The sequence below is a fragment of the Podarcis filfolensis genome, assembly GCF_964270895.1.
Source record: "Podarcis filfolensis genome assembly, chromosome: 12".
NCBI classification, from domain to species: domain Eukaryota; kingdom Metazoa; phylum Chordata; class Lepidosauria; order Squamata; family Lacertidae; genus Podarcis; species Podarcis filfolensis.
In genome coordinates this window covers 37,646,751-37,668,738 of record NC_139614.1, presented here as the reverse complement: position 1 = coordinate 37,668,738, position 21,988 = coordinate 37,646,751, and the positions used below count along the sequence as shown (strand labels likewise).

General features: G+C 42.3%; 2 protein-coding genes across 5 annotated transcripts; one reads left to right on the top strand and one right to left on the bottom strand.

The window, feature by feature from the left end:
- Positions 1-819: 819 nt before the first annotated feature.
- Positions 820-8,785, bottom strand: THNSL1 (threonine synthase like 1). Of its 4 annotated transcripts, XM_083579574.1 has the most exons (4): positions 7,632-8,668; positions 5,762-5,879; positions 4,090-4,234; positions 820-3,195 (listed from the first exon to the last, which is right to left on the bottom strand). In XM_083579574.1, exon 4 carries the CDS (start codon positions 3,150-3,152, stop codon positions 933-935), a length of 2,220 nt encoding a protein of 739 aa, XP_083435700.1. In that variant the 5' UTR covers positions 3,153-3,195; positions 4,090-4,234; positions 5,762-5,879; positions 7,632-8,668; the 3' UTR covers positions 820-932. The 4 variants fall into 4 exon arrangements, with proteins under 4 accessions (XP_083435700.1, XP_083435699.1, XP_083435698.1 ...); XM_083579573.1 differs by lacking the exons at positions 5,762-5,879; positions 7,632-8,668 and adding an exon at positions 8,683-8,785; XM_083579572.1 differs by lacking the exon at positions 5,762-5,879 and having other exon boundaries at positions 7,957-7,972.
- A 64-nt stretch (positions 8,786-8,849) lies between these two features.
- Positions 8,850-21,156, top strand: ENKUR (enkurin, TRPC channel interacting protein). Its single transcript, XM_083580045.1, has 6 exons — positions 8,850-9,015; positions 10,413-10,564; positions 14,857-15,002; positions 17,424-17,647; positions 19,411-19,557; positions 20,780-21,156. The coding sequence occupies exons 2-6, from the start codon at positions 10,488-10,490 to the stop codon at positions 20,951-20,953; spliced, it is 768 nt and encodes a 255-aa protein (XP_083436171.1). The 5' UTR covers positions 8,850-9,015; positions 10,413-10,487; the 3' UTR covers positions 20,954-21,156.
- Positions 21,157-21,988: the final 832 nt, after the last annotated feature.

Genomic DNA, 21,988 nt, shown 5'->3' with positions numbered 1-21,988 from the left:
AAACACTATTGGGGGGGGGAGGTTTCCCCAAAAAAGCTAAACAACTTTGAAATATGGCAACCCTTTTATTAGTAAACTATTGTTAGCAAACTGTTAAGGAGGCCATCTTGTGGCTAACGGCTAAATAGTGTTGCACAAAGTATGTCCCCAAAACTATTTGTTATTCCTTTACGGGCCAACCAGAAACATCTGATGAAGGGCTGTAGCTCAGTGGTAAAGGGACCCCTGACCATTAGATCCAGTCGTGACCGACTCTGGGGTTGCGGCGCTCATCTCACTTTACTGGCCAAGGGAGCCGGCATACAACTTCCGGGTCATGTGGCCAGCATGACTAAGCCGCTTCTGGAGAACAAGAGCAGTGCACAGAAATGCCGTTTACCTTCCCACCAGAGCGGTACCTACTTATCTGCTTGAACCTTAACATGCTTTCAAACATCTCATTTGCATGCAGAAGGTCGCAGGTTCTTCTTCTTCCTCTCATTAGCTCAGTCGGTATAAGCATGAGACTCTTAATCCCAGTGGATCTCTTAATCCACTGCAAGGACCCTCGTGGCCCCTTCCAACCCTACAATTCTACGATAGGGCAGGGAGAAACCCTGGAGAATTGCTGCAAGACCGTATGGGCAGTACTGAGCATCCAAAACAAGACTTCCCTGGGAACCATATGCTAACCTTTTCTATTTCTCTTCCAAACAATGATCTCACCTTTGGGAATATGACATTATTATTTTTCAACAATGCTTGTTTTGTTTCTTACACTGCATTCAGTGCTCGTGCATGTAAATATCTGGCAGTATATAGTCACTAAAAGGCGGTTACTGTGTTTACTAAGCATTTATTAAAACATGCTTTTGGGTGAATGCGTGTGGAGGAGGAGGAGGAGGGAAAATATTCAAAGCGCCATAGGAGGCAAACGTCAAATAAGCCTACAGCTAGAAAACCTTCATGAAGTGGTTTTGTATTAAGGATTCAACGTGTTCCATGAGGACGTTCATGTCAGCGGCACAGACCTGGTACTGCTGCTTCTCGTTCTTTTTCAGAGTCTCTAATAGGCCCCTGTGGACCGGAGGCAAAGGGTTATAAGAGTTTAACAAGTGAAGCTGACTTAACGGAGTCTGCTTGATTTCTCCAATCCTCAATGCCTGTAGGACAGCAGGTGCAAATTTGGAATAATGAGCCGTAGAAGAAATGATCACCGGGCAAGTTTTATCTTGCAGTCGATCGGCAACCACCTTTGCGAGAGCTGTGTGCGTGTCTAAAATGTAGCCTGTGGTATCGAACACAGAGCGAATGGCACCCAGGCAGTCGTCCTCAGAGCACCAATCGGCCACCAAGTCCTGCTGAAGCCTGTCCAGGAAGTGCTCCTGCAACTGGAAGCAGCGCTGATTCTCCAGGCTGCTAAACAGTTGCGTCACCAGCTGCCCATCCCCATTAGCAATCAAGTGCAAATGTCGTTCAAGGTTGGAAGACTTCAAAATGTCCACTGCCGGTGACAGACTTTGCATTAATCGCCTCTCCTTTATATTGTACAGGCCTGTTTTTATGAATTCCGTCAAGACATTGTTTTGATTGGAAGCACAGATGCATTTCCGTATAGGGATCCCCATCATTTGCGCATACTTAGCGGCTAGTATGTTGCCAAAGTTCCCTGTGGGAACACAGACGTCGACAGGGTTCCCAAAGGAAATGATGCCTTGCTCAACAAGGTCAAGGTAGGCAGAGGCATGGTAGACCACCTGGGGAAGCAAGCGAGCCCAGTTTATAGAATTTGCTGCACTTAACGCTGTCCCGTATTCCACAGTGAGAAAGCCGGTAAAATCTGAATCGGTAAACATCTGCTTGATGGCAGACTGGCAAAAATCAAAGTCCGATCTGACACCTATTACTTTTGTGTTTGCTTCCTGGTAGCCCACCATCTGTGATTTCTGAATCTGGCTAACTCCATCCTGGGGAAAGAGGGTGACCATGGCAATCCTTTGTTTATCAGTCTCCTTAAGCCGACTAAAACCATCCAGGACGGCACTTCCTGTGTCTCCGGAAGTAGCTACCAAGATCAAATAGTTACAGCTTTGGGGGATGCAATATGCAAACAGATGGGGCATCAACTGCAACGCCAAATCCTTAAATGAAGCCGTTGGTCCATGAAACAGCTCCAGAAGAAACTGATTGCCAGCCAGGTGCCTAACGGGGGCAATTTTAGAACAGTTAAAATTTTGTCCATAGGCAGCCTGGACTAGTTCCCATAACTTGGAAGCAGGCACATCAGCAGGATGTATGCACCTTTCCAGGATAACCTGAGCTCTTTCAGCATAGCTTGCCCCTAGTAGATGTTGCCATTCTCCTGCAGTGAATACTGGAAGCCCCATCTCAGGAACAAAAAGCCCACCATCAGGCGCCAGTCCCTCAACAAGAACATCGCTGAAATATTTCACAGACCCTTTTGGCTCAACCTTCTTATTGCATCTTAGACTCCTGGTGGAAATGAAGCCATCTGAGTCAGAGTCTTGGTACCGCTTCACTGCATGAAGCACTTTCTCTGCAACAGCGTCGGCTGTAATTCCGTTCTCACAAAGCACACGGACATCGTACCACTTCTTATAAAACTGCTTCCGAAACTGGAGGATGTCTCTCAGTGAGGTTCCGGGTCCCTGCCCCACAATACGGTCTACTTTCATCAACTGCAACCGATCCATGATGCTTTGTGTCGGTACGTCCAGATAGACCACAACCCCATTTTTCTTCACGTGCTCCATGCTGGCCGCATTCATTGGGTTGGAGCCAGTAAGGGAAACGACACTTCCGGATGCTGAAAGATTTAACAAGGCTTTTCCTTCCTCTTCTAAAAATTGCTCGTTGCCAACATCCTTCAATTTTTCTGCCACACTCATGTTCCAGGTTGTTTCAAGGACATCGTCGTCCACATCAATGAAGCAGGAGCCTAGTTTCTGCCCTACTATTTTCCCCACTGTCGTTTTACCGGCACCAGGGGGTCCCATCAGGACAATATTCTTGTCCCCGACAAGAGAATGCCTAGACATCCATGGTGTCCGTGCAAGGGCAAAGCTTCTTGAAAAAATCAACTTTAAATACACATCAGAAACCATGATGCGACTCATTAGCTTTAGATGCCGATTCCAGACCACATGAAACATCTTCTTCTTTTCTCTAGGGCCAATTTCACAAGGAAAGGAAACGCTTTAAAAGAAGAAGAGGGGAAAATCCAGTGAGCCAGAAATACTTTAAACCTTAGCCACTTGACATTTAAAATAATTACTAGAATGTGAAGACACTTCTGACTGCTCCATTCCCATCTTAGGGGAGCACATTTTGGGGTTTTTTTTAACAGCTCACCCATTCTGTGACCTGATCATGACAAATAAATGGGTGAGGATTTTATTGAATTCCACCTTCTGTGAAATCTGTGCAGAGGGGAAAGGTTTTCCCTTTAAAGTATGCGTGTTTGTTGTGAAATTTCTACTCTGAAAAGAAGCCACATGCTTAAAAAAAATAAGCCTCTGTGCTTTCCTGCATAAAATCCTTACACTTAGTTCATTTTCTGTGCGTAGGATAGCTTAACTGTTTCCTTGGCTAAGAGCCACAAGCAGAACAGGACAGAACCACCTCTAACACCACAGAGCTACAATGAATACTCAACAGAGGCACTGACGGTAGGCAGGTAACGTTTTCAGAATCAATAAAAAATCCTCAATGGAGCTCCTGAAACTAGCTGCTAGAAACACCAGTATGTACTCCATTTCTTAGACATATTGTAGCACCCCTGCCCTCCCCTTGCCTTTATTTGCACATGTAAGGAAATATTTGGGGCACATTAACACTAACTACCAGAGGATGGCAAACCTGTAGAAGGTGACAGCTGATTACAATGAATACTTTAACTTTTTATTTAAAACGCACAAACAAAAGCACCCATGAGTGCAATTCAACTCCCACTAGAATGTCAAGAATTCCCCAGTCATTTAAATGGAGCCAGAGTGCACTTTATGCATTCATATAAAATCCTTTCTTAGCATCCAAATATATTTTCTTCCTTTGAAACCAACCAACCAATCGCTTTGTTACATAACTTACGGTTGCAAGAGTAGCTCACTTCTGTCCCGTTATGGTCTGAGCAGGCATTGCTAAAAAATAATAACAAGCCCAACCAAATGGCATCTGTGACGTGCTCTTGTGCAGCAACCACGTATGGCTTTCTTTCCTTGTTTTAACCCTCAGTCTAGATGGAGCAGAATAAAAGAGAAAGATCAGAGTGAAGCAAATGCCGCACAAGCAATTGCTCTCCAGAGGCAACAGAAGAACAAGCACCGGGCAAAGAGGACTCTCTCCAGCCCCAGAACATGAACACGTTGCCAAGAGTAGATTCATTTTGTTTGCACAGGGAAATCAACAGCGACGTCAACACGTACCGCAAAACAAACAGTGCACACACTTCAAGTCAGGAGACTAGGAAAACCTCGTATGCTTTGCCTTTTCAAAATTAAAACAAATTGGCCCTGAAAACAATATAATCCTGCATTCTGTTATTGCTAGATGCTTAGCTCTTGCAAGTAAAATATTTTTGGTGAAAGCACAGATTAATGTAGCCTTGCTAATCTGGTACCTTCCAGATGCTTTGGGAAACTCCCATCATCCCTAATCATTGGCCTTGTTGGCTGGGGCTGATGGGAGTTGGGGCTCAACATCTGGAGCAGGACAGGTTTCCCAGCTGTTCTAGACAAACAAAGCTTCCTTCACTTGCTGAGCCACTTTAATAGTGTCTGACAAACCATTCTCATTCACCATCTCATACTGTTCATTTTTGCCCCTTGGCATCTTTTGACATGTTTATTCAATAATAAGAAGTACAGTGGTACCTCAGTTTACGAACTTAATCCGTTCTGGAAGTCCATTTTTAAACCAAAACCATTCTTAAACCGAGGCTCGCTTTCCCTAATGAGGCCTTCCGCCACTGGTGTCCTTCCACCATTCAGATTCCGTTCTTAGACCGAGGTAAAGTTCTCAAACCAAGACACTCTTTCTGGTTTTGTGGAGTTTGCAAACCAAATCGTTCTTTAACCAGACTGTTCTTAAACCGAGGTACCACTGTATGCAGCCTGTAAGACAAGAGGGCATAAATGTCCTGAAGGGACTCCCCCATTCTAGTCAGAGCACAGGGGCAGGGATATCTGTGGTCCTCCAGAGGTTGTTGGACTACAACTATCACTTGCAGCCAGCACAGCCAATGGTTAAGGAGTTGTAGGCCAACAGCATCTGCAGGGGTGGAAGTCTGCTCTGTCACAGTGTTATAGTCAACTAGCATGACAAACAGAGAAGTACAACATTCACACAGCAACTGTTTTCCATACTCCATGCTCCCACTTTTTCTGTGCTATTCAAGTCTTCTGGGGCTTGGAGCAGGAACCTTCTCCCCAACTCTATTCCATCATCCAGCTAAAGCTTTTTTAAAAAATAAAATTAAAAATTCAGGTGCATTTCCTGCTGGATAACTAATTGCAGTGAGTCCCAGGCTATGCTTTGAAGGCAAATGAAACAATTTGCTGAAGCTAAGCAGGGCTGGGCTGGTCACTACTTGGATGAAAGAAAGGTGGGGTATAAAGGCATAAAAACATATTTTTAAATTACATTTACGTGGTGACCTTTACATAGACATTTAAAATTTGTAGTGATTTTGTTTGTTCTACTGCATTACTAGAATACCTCCAATGCGCTTTAACTGTAACTTTATTCTTTTTAAGTTGCTTACTTTCTTTTATTTAGAAAATTTAGCTGATGTATACAAATGAATGCCGGTCACAGAGCTTATACTTCTCCAGCAGCAGCTTGTCTCTCTACAGGAATATGCGCTGATTACTTTGGGAAACCTAGATTTACATGCGACAAACAGACGAAAGGTGGTGACTGGGCCAGAAATCAGCAGAGTCCTTCGGCGGTGTGGGGCCGTGACTGTGCCAGTGCAAATATTTAACTCACAGTTCTTTGCCCTTCCCTGGCTGAAAAACATGGCTGCAATTCACCATCTATGTAGAACACTGGCCTTCTGGGACATGGCTGGTTTTCTGAACTACTGTGCACTAAAAGTATTGTATTTTATACAGTTATTGTCACACACCCAATGTGGCCCCGCTGAAAGAGATCCAGGCTGAAATTTGATGAATACTAACATGGGCATAGCCAGGATTGGGGGGGGGGGGGCAAGCCTTTTGTTGGGGGGGGCAGAACCTCAGTTTGCTATGTACTTTTATTGATTGGGGGGCAGCTGCTCCCCCTTGGCTACGCCCATGAATACTAATGTAGGTACACATAAAGCTCCCATAAAGGCATTGCTACCCCACTTCCAGTAATGTGTGCTGACCTACTTTAACCAGAAAGCAATGAATTGAATAATATTTCTACAGCTCTGATTCCAAAACATTCAAATCTATCCCAAGGATTTGTCCTTAAATTACCATAGATCTGAGTGATGTCCCCTTGGAAACCCCAAACTGTTTTTTCCCCATTACATTCATTGAAACAAAACTGTTGAAGCAAAATTTGACTATCTATCTGTCTCAGGTCAGACATAGGCCCTCCTAATTAAACTGGCAAATAACATCCAAAAATAAGATTGCCATGAGCAATTCAATACATATTTCAGCCATGCAGCATAGATTACAATAACTATGATGCAACATGGAGGCAGTAAGTTGGCATTTCTGATACTTCTTTGTGCCATTAGGTAAAGGTAAAGGGACCCCTGACCATTAGGTCCAGTTGTGGCCGACTCTGGGGTTGTGGCGCTCATCTCGCTTTATTGGCCGAGGGAGCTGGCGTACAGCTTCCGGGTCATGTGGCCGGCAGGACTAAGCCGCTTCTGGCAAACCAGAGCAGTGCACGGAAATGCTGTTTACCTTCCCGCCAGAGCGGTACCTATTTATCTACTTGCACTTTGACATGCTTTCAAACTGCTAGGTTGGCAGGAGCAGGGACCAAGCTCACCCCGTTGCGGGGATTCAAACCGCCGACCTTCTGATCAGCAAATCCTAGGCTCTGTGGTTTAACCCACAGCACCACCCGCGTCCCATCTTTGTGCCATTAGCACAACATAAAAGAGAAAATAGAATTTGTGGATAAGCTTTAAATAGCACTTGTTTATGAATTTTTTAAAAAAAATCCAGTGATTTGAGAATTGCCTTGCAATTCTCTTCCTCTTCCTGTGCAGGCATCAGTTACTACATTAAACAATCAGAATGCAATTGCAAAGCATTTTCTATAATTTGCACCTAGCAATGACCCCAATTCAAGGCAGAAATCTTAGAATCCTTCTAAGGCTAAGAACAGGAGTATGGCAAGAATGAAGTGAAGGGTCAATGTCTTCATTCAAATGTGATCATAACCAATATGAATTGTCTTAGTTATCACTGCTTCTCATCCAGCAGTGGCCAGCTTTCTTCCATAGGCAACATGTGTGAAACTTCTCAAATGTTGTTTTAGTTATTATTACATTTACATCCCACACTTCTGCAAAGGACATCAAGGAGCATAAGAAGAGTCTGCTGGATCAGACCAACGACCTAGTCCAATACAGTGGTACCTCGGGTTAAGTACTTAATTCGTTCCGGAGGTCCGTACTTAACCTGAAACTGTTCTTAACCTGAAGCACCACTTTAGCTAATGGGGCCTCCTGCTGCTGCCGCGCCGCCGGAGCACGATTTCTGTTCTCATTCTGAAGCAAAGTTCCTAACCTGAAGCACTATTTCTGGGTTGGCAGAGTCTGTAACCTGAAGTATATGTAACCTGAAGCGTATGTAACCTGAGGTACCACTGTACAGTACTCTGTTCTCATACTGATCAACCAGATACCTAGGGGAAGCCTACAAGCAGAATTTGAGCACAAATGGTATTCAGAGGCCTATTGTCTCCAACATCCCCCACACCAAATATTGAAAGTGTGGCACTTACTTCAAGAACTGCGTACCATAACCTTTTTGATTCTTAAAAAAAAAAAAAAGCACTGGGATCTGCCTAGCTCTGCTGAGCAAATTTATTGTATTGCCAATTTACTGGGCTGCAGTTGTGAATGCATTCATGTATACATCCGAGTTCTGCGTAAGAAAGCCACAGGTTGCGCCTCTTGCACTTTACTGCTTTGGGGTTCTGCTGCTTCCCCCCTCCTTTCTCCCCATGTGTGCAACTGTCAGCCTACTCGCGTGGTGCATCTGATGCCGGCAGGCCCACCAGACCTTACGCATGCCACAATTTTAACACCCTTTAAACTTTATTCAGCGACCCGTGACTTTTCTCTCTGCTGCAGCAGAAACAAAGCAACGAAGAGTATCCCTTCTTCTTCAAGATATGGGGCGGGCCCCCGGTCTCGTCAGTGGGTGGGGAGGGAGGCTCCTGCTCCAATGCAGCGCCTCGAGCAGGATGGGGACCGGGTGTCTCCCTTCAGGGCAACCAGAGGGCGACCCACCCGTTCCCCCCAACGCTGCCAAGAGCAGAGGGGAGGCTGCTCCTCGTGTGCAGGGAAAGGATCCAAGCACGTAGCATGGATCCGAAAAGGAAGGAAGGAAGGAATCCGTTTCAATGCACGCAAAAAAATAAAAATAAAAGCCCTGCCCTCCCATAAAGCTCCTCTCCGCCATTGCTCAACCCAGCCCCTCTCTAACCACATGCAGGCAGACCTACCTGCTACTACGCGTGCGCGAACTCTCACGCCGGCGGCGTCCTCCTTCCTATCTCTGTGCGGTATCTCTACGGCGGCGTCCTCCCCCCGCTGCGCCTGCGCGCCATTCTTTTCCTCTCCGGACCCCCCCACCCCGGGCTTCGCTCATTGTTCACTGCACAGTCCCGGAAATGGCGTCACAAAGCCACTCTCCCGTTCCACGCAAACACGCGGGCGCGTTGCTAAGCGGTCGTTTCCAAGGGCGACCAAACAGTGCCGCTGGTTCTAATCCGCGGCAGCCGAGGAGGCTTCGAACGGGAGCGGAAAGGGGCTTGGAGGAGAGAAAGGAGAGCGGGGTAAGGCGAAGAGAGGGAGGCGGGGAAGGGATGGGAAAGGCGGGCAGGGAGCAGGTAAAGCAAGAGGGACTCTGAGCGGGTGCAGACGGCGCGCGTGGGAATGCGAGGCAGGCGGGTCGTTCGCCCTGGACTAGTTGCGTGTTGGTAGATTGATACACCGCCTTCTCTCATAAGGAGCTCAGAGCGCTGCACGTGCTTCTCTCACACACTTTTTTTTTTTTGGTCCAAATCTCACATTTCACAACAGCCTTGCGAGGTAGGTCAACTTGAGAGAGTGGCTGGCCCGAAGTCACCCAGTGAGCTTCTTGGCGAAGGGGGTTTTTGTAGTCCAACAACTCAAAGACTAAGATATCATCATCATCATCATCACATCTCATCTCTGCGCTATTCCTCTGCCTGTTCAGATAAGCAGCAGTAGCAGCAGCTCTCCAAATCCTCGCCTTTCCCAGCTCTATCACCTTGACAGCCTTTTAACTGGAGGTTTTTTTAAAACCCAGACCCTGAACGAAAAGCGTTTGTGTATTTTTGGGAACCATGACCCATTATTTCGATAATAAACAATTGTACGTGCTTTGACATTGCATTATAGCATTTCTGGAGCCTATTCCAATAGCTGCTGTTAACTTGTGCAGCATACATCTTGCACGTATGACAGCTGACGTGTGGCAAAGCACATCGCGCGATCACTTGGCAGGATGGTGTTAAAACTATCCAAGCTACTGCAGGGTGAGGTTTAACATAACTCTGGGGAAGTCATACATAGGTTTCCTCAGCCAAGTGCAGAAGTACAATAAGACCTTCCTCACCCACTTGGCAGGACAATTCAGGTGTTAGGCTGTAGAGACTCGGCATGTGATGTTGTTACTTGGAAAAATGGGTGAGAAACCTGTGGTGCTGCAGATGTGGTTGGACAATTCTCTGCAGCCCTGATTACTGGCCATAATAATAATAATAATAATAATTTTTATTTATACCCCGCCCTCCCCAGCCAAGGCCGGGCTCAGGGCAGCTTGCTGAGTGGGGGCTGTCCCAACAAGTTCTGGCCCAGGGTCAACTCTGTGCAGACCTAGAGAGGAGGCTGGGAGTGATAATATGAGCGATATTTGGGCAAACCGTGGAAATGGGATGGTTGAAATGTTGAGGTCAAAGGGTAAAAGTGACCAGCCAAGGAGGAATGTGCAAACGAGAAGAATATAGAGTGTAAAAGAAGGAAGGGAAGGGAAAGAAGTATGTGCCTGGGGAACGGGATGCGGGGAGAATAACCGAAAGGAGAGGTGGAATGGTGTTTATGAGACAAAATGTGACAGGCAGTTCACTTTTTAAAAGATTTCTTTTTTAATTAAAAAAAAATATTCAAAAGTTACAATACATTTTCAATCAATGTATCCCCTCCACAGACACAGATATTTTAAGACAGTTCACTTTAAAAGTCTGGGCAATTTAAATTATCTGCAGACTGTATCACTGTGAAGATGGCAGCAATGTGCATGGAGGAGAGCATTTACAACCTTCTACCTTACAATCTGGATAAGTCTTGCAAGGCACCTAGGTATGTGGGTAAGGACACTTGGGACTCATTCTGACAAACCTTTTATACTTGTCAATCAGTGATGTACCTGTTCCTATGGAAAAATGTTACAATAATTTTTCTGTTAAAATGAATTTTGTGTCTCCTATCACACTACAGCCTTGGAAGTGAGAAGGGACCTTTGGGTGCATTCACATGGCAGTTTATTCTGTTTTCACGACAGAATACTTCTGGAACTATAGTGGAATATAGTGCAAGTTTATTACTCATTTGTATGTCATTTACTTCCAGAAAAAGTCTGTTAGCAAATAATATGGAAATGAGTGCTAAACTTGCATTATATTCCACTATAGTTTCACTGTAAACCACGATAGTTCTGGAAGTGACTTTTACATCGTGTGAAATATAATTTTGAGATTTTGCCTTTTTCTTTTTTGCTTCCTAGTATTTTGGGAATCAATTTATAATGAACTCAAAAAGATCTTTTCCATCTTTTTAATTTTTCAAGATATGTTTCGTATCCTCTCACAGCATACTAGTGTGGCTGATATATAAGGGAATTGCTGCAAATTGCAGTCGAAGAGAACACTCCCCAGCTCTGTTTTATGTGGTTAGGATTTTTATTGCGTGAACCACTAATGGCAGAATTATACAATGGACACGTCCTTTTGAATATACGGCAATCAATAACTGAAATTTAATTTCACCAGCTCAGGCAAATGTTATGCCTTTCTCATTCATGTGACCCACACCACTTGAAGTCACGGCAGACCAAGAGAGAAATTCAATATAATCACTATAAAGTGATAAAATAAATGAGAAACAGTGTTTTCAAACCCAGTAAAGAGAATCACTTTGGAACAGCAATTCCCTATTTTTACTGACTTTTATTCCACTGTTGATTTAACTCTGGATAGGTGTGCAGTGTATAATACCAAGCTATGGCTTAATGGGACCATGTGAAGGTGTCACAGTCACTTCTTTCCTCCCCAGTCTTTATTACTCCCACACTGTGCTCAACTAAGCCCAGTTTTGACTTAGCATGTCACCTGAACCTGGGTTTGTAGTTATAAACTCTCCTTAGCTGTGATTCCTGCATTGTGGGGAGTTGGACCAGGTGACACTTGGGGTTCCTTCCAGTTGTATAATTCTATGATTCCTTGCTACAGCCAAGAACAAACTTTTTTTTTCCAAGTGAATTTTTATTGTTTTCCTTACATATTCTTTTCCAACAAATTGTAATAGCACCGTACATTCCCTTTGACTCTGCCGAGTCGCGACCCCCCTCCCTCCCCACAACTGGTATATTTATCCTCTTTCCATCACGCACATCATTCTCATATTAGTACTATTATACATTGGAGGTATTATGTCAATCCTGCTAGTGTCTTGACCTCTTTACAATTCTTCTTTAAATATTCAATAAATTTACTCCAGTTATTTTGGTATCTTTGATCTCCCTGGTCCCGGATCCTCCCTGACAGTTTGGCAAGTTCTGCATATTCTGTTAACTTCGCCTGCCACTCCTGAATAGCTGGTATATCTTGTACTTTCCATTTTTGGGCCAGAAGGGTCCTCGCGGCAGCTGTAGCATACATGAACAAATTTTGATCTTCTATTTTAATTTCTGTTCCTATTAAGCCTAATAGACACGCTTCCGGTCTTTTGGGGAAAGTATATCTAAATATTTTTTTGAGTTCATTATAAATTGATTCCCAAAATTTTTTTACCTTATCGCAGGTCCACCACATATGGAAATAGTCCCCATCTGCCTTTTTACATTTCCAACATTTTCTTTCTTTTTTCCTATACATTTTAGCTAATTTTACTGGCGTCCAATGCCATCTATACATCATTTTTAGCAAGTTTTCCTTTAAAGCCATGCATCCTGTAAATCTCAAACCCTCCTTCCATAATCTTTTCCACGCATCCAATTCAATGTTATGCCCAATATCAATTGCCCATTTTATCATTGATTCCTTTACTTCTTCGTCTTTTTTATACCATTCTAGCAATAAACTATACATTCTTGATAAAATTTTATCTTTACAGTCTATTAACTTGATTTGGAATTTCGATTTTTTATCTTCGAACCCATTTCTCTTTTTATCTTCCTTTAATAAGTCACTGATCTGGTAGTATTGCAGCCACCCTGTTAACATCTTTTCAATTTGGTCATATGGTTTGAGCTTTATCCCTTGGTCTGTTTTCCTAGTAATATCCTCATATGTTACTCTTTCCCCTTCCATGTTTACTTTTTTTGTTGTCAGCACCTCAATTGGTGATATCCACCACGGTGTCTTTCTTTCCAGGAGGTTTTTATTCCCATCCCATACTTCATATAAAGATTTCCTAATCACATGGTTTAGAAAACCTTTATGTACCTTTACTTTGTTGTACCATAGGTACGAATGCCAACCGTATCTATTGTCGTGGCCCTCTAGATCTAATAGGTCAGTGTTTTCTAAAGTCAGCCAGTCTTTTAACCATACCAAGCACGAAGCTTCATAATATAAAGTCAGGTCTGGTAAATCAAAACTTCCTCTCTCTTTCTTATCTACTAGTATCTTCATTTTTATCCTTGGCCTTTTCCCCCGCCAGACAAATTTCGCTAATTTTTTTTGCCAATCCTTAAATTGTCTTATCCCTTTTACCACTGGTATTGCTTGAAATAAAAATAACAGTCTAGGTAGTATATTCATTTTTATCACAGAGATTCTGCCTAATAATGACAATTTTAGTCTGCTCCATATATTCATATCTTTCTTAATTTCTTTCCATACCACCTCATAGTTGTCCTTGTACAGGTTTATATTTTTTGTTGTCATCCAAATTCCTAAATATTTTATTTTTTTAGCTATCGCGATTCCTGAGTCTACTTGTAATTCTTCCATCTCTTCTTTCTTCAGTTTTTTGCTAGCATTTTCGTCTTGTTTTTGTTGAGTTTAAACCCTGATACCTTCCCAAACTCTTCCATTCTTTTTATTGCCTCTTTCACACTTTGTCTTGGTTCTTCCAACGTTAAGACTAGATCATCTGCGAAGGCTCTTAACTTAAATTCTTTTCGTCCCACCTTAATGCCTCTGACTTCTGATGATTCTCTTAGCTTCTTATTCAAGACCTCTAGGACTGTAATAAATAGCAAGGGAGACAAAGGACATCCCTGCCTAGTACCTTTAGTTATCTCAAAGTTATCTGATATGCTGTTATTAATTATTAACTTTGCTTTTTGGTCCGAATAAATCGTGTCAATACCTCTCAAAAAATTTTCACCAATTCCTAATACTTTTAAGTTTTCTTTCATGAAATGCCAAGAAACATTATCGAACGCTTTTTCCGCATCTATGAACATTAGTACTGCCTGTTTCTCATTTCTGACTTCAAGGTATTCAATTATATTTACGTTGTCCCTTAGTTGCCTCCCCGGCAGAAAGCCTGTTTGGTCCTTGTGTATCACCTTATTTAACACCATTTTTAGTCTATTCGCTAGTATATCCGCAAATAGCTTATAGTCGTTATTCAATAACGAAATTGGTCTGAAATTTTTTACATCTAATATATCCACCTCTTCCTTCAGGATCAGTGTAATATAGGCTTCTTTCCAGGTGTTTGGCATCCTTCCTTCTCTTAAGACTTTATTCATTACTTCACTTAGAACAGGTGTCAGGTATTGCGATAGTGTTTTATAATACTTTGCTGAGATACCGTCCGGTCCTGGGGCCTTCCCTATTTTCATTCTTTTTATTGCCTTTGTGACCTCTTGTTCTGTTATCTCCTGGTTAAGCATTCTTTTTTCTTCTTCTGAGATTTGATGCAATTTATGGTCATGGATATACTTTTCTATTCTCTTATTGTCTTCTTTATCTTTCCTATAAAGATCTCTATAGAATCTCTGAAATACTTTTCTAATTTCTTTCGGGTTGACACCAGGTGACACTTGGGGTTCCTTCCAGTTGTACAATTCTATGATTCCTTGCTACAGCCAAGAACAAACTTTGCACAGGAGTTGGGAAGACTGGGGCAGAGCAATGTGACTACAACCTTCTCGAGGCTGCCCATTTGCATGGTCCTGGTGAGCCATAGTTTGGCTTACTGTGTCATGTGAACCAGGTCAATGGGTGTTGCTGATTTCAGGCACAAATGAGATCAGAACAATATTATATCTTTTCAAATATTTCATTTTTTACTTTGATAGACTACAGTCATTAAGGGACAGTGCTCAAGAACACAGTGGTCTGGGGGTGGGGTGGGGAATAGCCTGTAGCTTCTCTTTCAGTTCTAATTATTGTGTGCATATTTTCTCTTCACTAAAGATACGTATCGACATTGAAAACGTATGTAAAAAATACAATACAGCAAAATAAAGCACCGTGGAAAACCATAGGACCACCAAAAGTCCAGGTGCCAAATCCGAAAGACTTCCTTCAGAAACATTCAAAGGAACCAAAGTTACCACAGAGTATGTTTCATTAATTTGTATATGTTTATTAAATGTATACCATTTGTATATCTCTTTTTCCAGTGCATAGAATATAGTCCCAACTCCCTGCAGTGCAGGAATCTAAACGAAAGCATCCATGACAAATGGCCATCCAATGCCTGCTTAAAAACCTCAAATGAAGGAGCGTCCACAACCTCCCAAAGGAGACCGCTCCACTGCTGAACAGCTCTTACTGTCAGAAAGTTCTTCCTGATGTTTAGCTGTAATCTCCTTTCTTGTAACTTGAAGCTATTGGTTCAAGTTCTACCCTCCAGACCAGGAGAAAACAAGCTTGCTCCATCTTCCATGTGACAGCCCTTAAGATATTTGAAGGTGGCTATCATATTTCCTCTCAGTCTCCTCTTTTCCAGGCTAAACATGCCCAGTACCTTCAGCCACTCCTCATAAGGCTTGGTACAAAGCAAAAGAACAAATCATGTAAAAATATCTGTAAATGCAAGATAAAAACTCTGCAGCCAAACAAAGCAGCCAAGAACAGAAATCAGCCATTCCAATTCATTCTCAAAAGAAATCTCCAAACCTGGTGAGAAAGGATGTGTGATATTAACTTCCTTTCTCACCAGGAAGTTTCCACCAAGAGGAAAAAGTATTCAGTTGTAGAATGAGATCATCCCACAGACTTGGGGCCACTCCTGTAAAAGCCCTACTTCTAGCAGCAGATATAAGGATTGCCTGCAGAGATGGTAACTGCTGAACACAGGGAGCAGGGAGCTGATATAATGAAAACCTACCAAACCTAAGCCTAGATATTTATTTCATTTTAATCTCATTCTTTATCTGAGGAGCGCTCAGCATTGTTCCCCCCCCCCCAAATTTTATTCTAATAGCTACCCCAGAAGATATAAAGACTTGCCCAAAGTCAGTACCATTGCTAAGTAGTTATTTGTATCCCAGTCTCCCTAAGCCTAGTGTAATATTCTGACTATACCACATTGATGAGTATCCCAGGCCACATAAAATTTCACTACAATTTTACCCAGGTTAACATCCAGTAATATCTTCTGTATTCTCTTGGACACATGGGCAATTCTGTTCTAGTGATCTTAAGGACCATATGTTAGTTGGCTGGTTGTTTAGTTTTTGCCTCTGATCTGGATGTGCAAGGCTAGACATCAAGGCTTTTGTTAATTGTGCCAAGTCTGCATATTTTAAGCAAGACTTAAGTTGGCCAATCCACACCATGCTTGGGAAAGCTCAGCTATTTAATATAGATCTCCACTGAAGTCCCCTTATAGTGCTTAAAATGGAAGTGTTTGCTTATAAATGTATATACATTGGTACCTCGGGTAAAGTACTTAATTCGTTCTGGAGGTCCGTTCTTAACCTGAAGCTGTTCTTAACCTGAAGCACCACTTTAGCTAAAGGGGCCTCCTGCTGCTGCCGCCACACCGGTGCTGCGCAATTTCTGTTCTCATCCTGAAGCAAAGTTCTTAACCCGAGGTACTATTTCTGGGTTAGCGGAGTCTGTAACCTGAAGTGTATGTAACCTGAAGCATAGGTAACCCGAGGTACCACTGTATTGTCAGAAAGAGTGGTTATAGAATGTGACATTTTGTTCTCACAAATGGATTTTGGGAATTGTGACAAGTCCAGGAGCATTACAGTTGGACCCCAAGTAATCAGGAGCTTCAGTGTTGCTGACTCCAAATGTTTTTCTAATATTATTATTTGTAAGATATCTACTACAAAAACAGTTTCAGTGTGACATGCAGTATGAAAAATAGGGTTAGGAAAAACAAAAAAGATACAAAAAATTAACAAGAACCACAAGAAACTCTAAAAATGTTCATAGACTAATTATAAAAGCAGCAGACAAGAACTCACCTCCCTCCAACTACACACAACACAAAAAAATGTATGAAACTTTTCAAAATAATGAGTGTGGATATTTTCCTGAAGCACAATATAGTTTGGTTTTTAATGTACATTTAGTTAGCTTTTTAAGCCTTTATGGCAATATGTCATCAAGTTGTTTTGTTTCTTTCCGCAGCTATTTTGATATGTATCTTTTGCCCTTCACTGGGATGTCTTGGCAATGGCTTAAATATTGTTGATCTTGATAGTTTACAGCAGTTACTTTATTCATTTATCATCCAGGACATGACAAGCCCCTCTCTACCTAGTCCTTCGTGAGCTGTCACCTCTCCCTTCTTACACATCACTTCTTATACTTGCTGCTCCCCAAAATAATCCTCCTTATGATGCAAAGTGTCATAAGGAAACAAGCTGTCTAGGGCTGGAAGATCAGAATCCAGAAAATTGGGGGCAAGGGTGAATGTTGAATTAAAGGCATAGACTTAGCAGAATCCTGTGCCACGTAGATGAACATTTTAAAAAATGTAATTCATTTTGTGGCTTTTATTTTTTTAAAAAAAACAGGAAATAAACATCAAGGAGGTAAGAAAGCGAAACCAGGTGTGCCTAAATTGTCAGATCACCCACTCATGGGAATTCAGAGTTCAAAGAATTTCATAAGCACAAATGCAGCTAATGTCATCATGGGAGTGCCTAAGAAACCTCTACCAGCTTGTGTTGACCGACGGCAAGGTGACAAATACGTCCTTGAAACTTCAGGACTCGTTCCAAAATATCTCAAGAAAAAGGTATGCCTTATCAAAATGATGTGATGCATTTACTAAGAGTGAAATCCTATACATGCCACCTTAGAAATAAAACAAAAAAAATTTTTTTCCTTCCAGTAGCACCTTAAAGACCAACTAAGTTAGTTCTTGGTATGAGCTTTCGTGTGCATGCACACTTCTTCAGATAGACTATCTGAAGAAGTGTGCATGCACACGAAAGCTCATGCCAAGAACTAACTTAGTTGGTCTTTAAGGTGCTACTGGAAGGGAAAAAAATTTTTTTGTTTTGACTATGGCAGACCAACACGGCTACCTATCTGTAACCTTAGAAATAATCCTGTTGAGTTAAATGGGGCTTACTCCCAGGCAACATCAACCCATTTGCCTTGTGGGAATCCCTTGTGGACGACCCCAGTGCTTGGAGACAGGCAGTCAAGTCGTGTATCCATAGCAGTGACCAAAAGAGAAAAGACTGCCTGAAGAAGCACAGAGAGAAGAAACGCCGTGGTACATCTGCAGCAGCACAACTGGACGCCTTCATCTGCAACAAGACCTGTCTCTCCCACATTGTTCTCTACAGCCACAGCAGGTGCTGCAACCTTTCAACAGCTTGACCTCACCCCCAAAGGCGCACTCCTCCATTGTCTCCCAAGACAGACAGGTGCCAATATCAACTCCCAAGCACAGGACTGCAACATAGGGCTCACTTATTTGCAATACTGAGTGAGCCAGATGAGCCATTGGTGTGATCCAGAAGGCTCCTCTTATGTTCTTAGGGCACGGGCAAACTTTTTAGAAACCAGAAGTGCCTGACCCTGAATATCTTTGTTGGGAATCTTAGTATTTTTAGCCAAAGTGAAGTAGTGGACATTAATGAGAAGTAGGGATATTTTGAGTATTTTATAAAAGGTGTTAGATGTTTAATATCATAACTGAAGTCACATGTATTTAAAAGCAACAACAGATCAACTGGAGAATCCCATCCATCTCCAGATCAGTCCCTTGGCCCACAAGGGTACCAGCTACACCCCCCTTCTGCATGCTTCATTATTCATAGGAAATGGAATAATTTTTCTGCTAAGGCTGCAATCCTGTATCTACTTACCTGGGAATTACCAGCATTGAATTATGTGGGGCTTACATCTGAGTTGGTATGTATAGGAGGACTGCACTGTGAATCTATAGTTCTGAAGTCTAAAGGTCCCTAGCCATAAATTTTATAGGCTTAGTGTGTGTTTCTCCATTATTTTGTATTTATTGTCTAGAGGTTTTTTGGTACTTTTGCAAAACCTCATGCCAGTTGATAGGTCCCACTTGCATGTAGATGCTGCTGTTGGCTACATAAGGATTCATACCCAAATGAATGAGTGCACTACAGTGGTACCTTGGGTTAAGTACTTAATTCGTTCCGGAGGTCCGTACTTAACCTGAAACTGTTCTTAACCTGAAGCACCACTTTAGCTAATGAGGCCTCCTGCTGCCGCCACATCACCGGAGCCCGATTTCTGTTCTTATCCTGAAGCAAAGTTCTTAACCTGAAGCACTATTTCTGGGTTAGCAGAGTCTGTAACCTGAAGCGTATGTAACCTGAAGCGTATGTAACCCGAGGTACCACTGGTATTAGTATATGCTAGGATTAATTAGAAAAAGTTCTAAAGTAGTCCTTTTCTTTCTTAAAAAAAAAGAAAAGCAAAAAAAGTTATATTACATAAGGGTCTTTGTTGTTGATGACGACGACAACAACAAAAATATATGAATATCTGGAAGGTGCATTTTTCTTGTAGGATTACGGCATTACTCCGAAATATGTAACTAAGCGAAATGAAGAAGTAAAGAGAGCTCAGGAAGAATATGATGCCTATGTCAAGGAAACTCTCAGACAAAAAGCCATGAAACGGCTCTCTGATGAAGACAGGGACAGTCTACTTGAGGTATGTGGGTTGATTTGAATTAGACAGACTGAGGCATAAAAGATACATTTGTACAGGCACGAATGGGAAAGGCTTTATGAATAGCATTGCAACTAAGAAGGGTAGATTTTCACTAGATGGAGCTCTAGAATAGTTATCTGCAGGATTGAGCAAGTTGGATGTGACAGAAATGTTTACAAAGTCTTTGCTGGAAGCTAGATTCCATATCATCACACACTTCATTGCATCAGCAGTAGCGGACCACTGTGGAGCCCAACTGCAGTTAAAGGCATGTCAAAAGGTTTTGTCCCACTTTAAAGAATAATCGGTAGCCAACGTCTTCAGTTTTTTTCCGTACGTTACAGTGTGCAGAAAATACAGTTGTGCAAGCCAATCTGTGAATGTTTAATATGAAGTAAATCCCATGGTGTTCAGTGCACCTCACTCCCAGGAAAATGTATATAGGACTACACTTGAAGTGTGAGCCTATAAATGTTTACTCAGAGGAAAGCCTTACTGAGTTCAGTGGAGCTTAGCTTACACTCAGCTGAGTTTAGCAGCCTTTCTCAAACTTGTGACCTCCAGCTGTTTCTGGAGTCTCAACAATCGTGGCCAGTGGATAGGGATAATACGAGATGTCCAAAACATCTGGAGGTCTCCAAGTTGGAGTATAGGATTGCAGTCCTATATATATATATGTCTACTCAGAAGAAAATTGCATGGAGATCAATGGGGCTTATTCCAGTGTAAGTATGCATTGCAGGGTGGTGAACTGCTGCCCTGCAGGCTGAACCATTAAGCAATTTTTTTATTTTATTTTTGCCCCTCCAACATGTACCAATTTTTGCCTGCAGCAGTAGCATAATCTGCATCAAGTAACAGCACAGCATTGGGCTGGGCAGAGAGATAAGACCAGCCTCTTAATGGGAAGGGAAGCACCAACTTCCCCACTCTTCAGATCAATAGTCTGAAGAGGCAGAGGAGGCACAATTCCCCCACCCCTCTGTGATGCTAAACTGGGCAGCGAGGTCCCTAGTATGTGTCTTCTAGTCATGTATTTATGTGTACCTGCATTTGTATGTGTGCTCTGATGTATGTACCTGTATGCGTGTCTATATGGTGTGTGAATGCATGTATGAATATAGGGTGGCTTCTCAGAGGGCTTGTATAAGATTGCAGCCTTGTTGTGTTACTGTATAATGCTGCCCATATACTAATTTGTCTCTTTGCATACCCCAAATAGGGTCTCAAGAAGAATTGGGAAGACGTGCATCACCAATTCCAAAGCCTTTCCGTTGAAATAGACACACTACCAAAGAAACTTCACAAAGAAAGGCTGGAAGCAGAGATGAAACAGCTGGAACATGACATTCAGACAATTGAGAAACACAGAATTATTTATATTGCAAACAAATGATCAGGGGTATCCTTGCGGGGGAGGGGGGGAATCCTCTGAGATGAAAACAAATATTACTTTCACTATAGAAGCACAAAATACCCATATATTCATCTGTAGGTTAATACTTAGGTTTTGACAAGTTACATAGAACTTTAGCTATATATTATTTTTGAAAGTTTTAAAATATCTATTTTTTTCCAAATAAATATATCTATTTATTTCCTGATTGTTCAGTGACCTATACTTTATTTAAAAAAAACACCCCGAAAGTTTAATTGTTCATGTAACATGATGTACAGCAATAATTCAAATAAGATGATAAATTAAGAGAGTATGGAAAATATATGTATAATAAAGAGTTGCTAACCAAATCTCCAAGTTCCTTCTATTTATGGTTTGGATTCTATATTACCCAACAGCCAGGAAACAGCGTAATCTTCCTTTAAAGGTGAAAATAGGGGCAGTAAATGGAATGTGATGCTCACCAAAGCAGCTCTATAAATCCAAAGCACTTGATGTTTAAGGCATGCTCAAAGAACAGGTATATTCCAGGATTAAAGTATTACAAGATTTAGTGAACAAGACAAAGTTAGACCCATTGCAGCTCCTACGTCTTGCCAAATTGTCTAGCTTTACAGCACTTCCAAACCACATTTGCATTTAAGGTCATGGGAATGTGAGCAAGCTTTGTCATCACAAGTCCAAAACATTAAGATTTTTTGTGGGTTAGAACTGAGGCATGAACTCTGCTTCACACATTAACTGCAGTGTATACAACGCAAATGGCATTGTACTAGGCTGTGCATGTTCCAGACTTGCAGAGCATTCTAAATTTCCCTTCTGCCAGGGTTAGACTGAATCTAACCCTGAGTGGTATCCTTCCACTCAGCTCTGCCTTCTGAACCTGCCTCCCAGTGGCTTCTGAATGTGTGGATGAGTGGGAAGCCTGCTTATGGCAAGGGCTAGCAGAAAGCCCCCGAACAGTGAGGGGCTGAGACAGTCTGGGATCCATTGCATCCCAAGCTAATCCCACTGCCATCATGTAACAGCATC

Coding starts and splice junctions, on each gene's coding strand:
- THNSL1 (XM_083579573.1), bottom strand. CDS start 3,152: ATGTTTCATGTGGTCTGGAATCGGCATCTAAAGCTAATGAGTCGCATC.
- ENKUR (XM_083580045.1), top strand. CDS start 10,488: ATGGCAGCAATGTGCATGGAGGAGAGCATTTACAACCTTCTACCTTAC. Junction 10,565..14,856: donor AAGTCTTGCAAGGCACCTAG/GTATGTGGGTAA, acceptor TCTTCACTAAAG/ATACGTATCGACATTGAAAA. Junction 15,003..17,423: donor GGAACCAAAGTTACCACAGA/GTATGTTTCATT, acceptor TAAAAAAAACAG/GAAATAAACATCAAGGAGGT.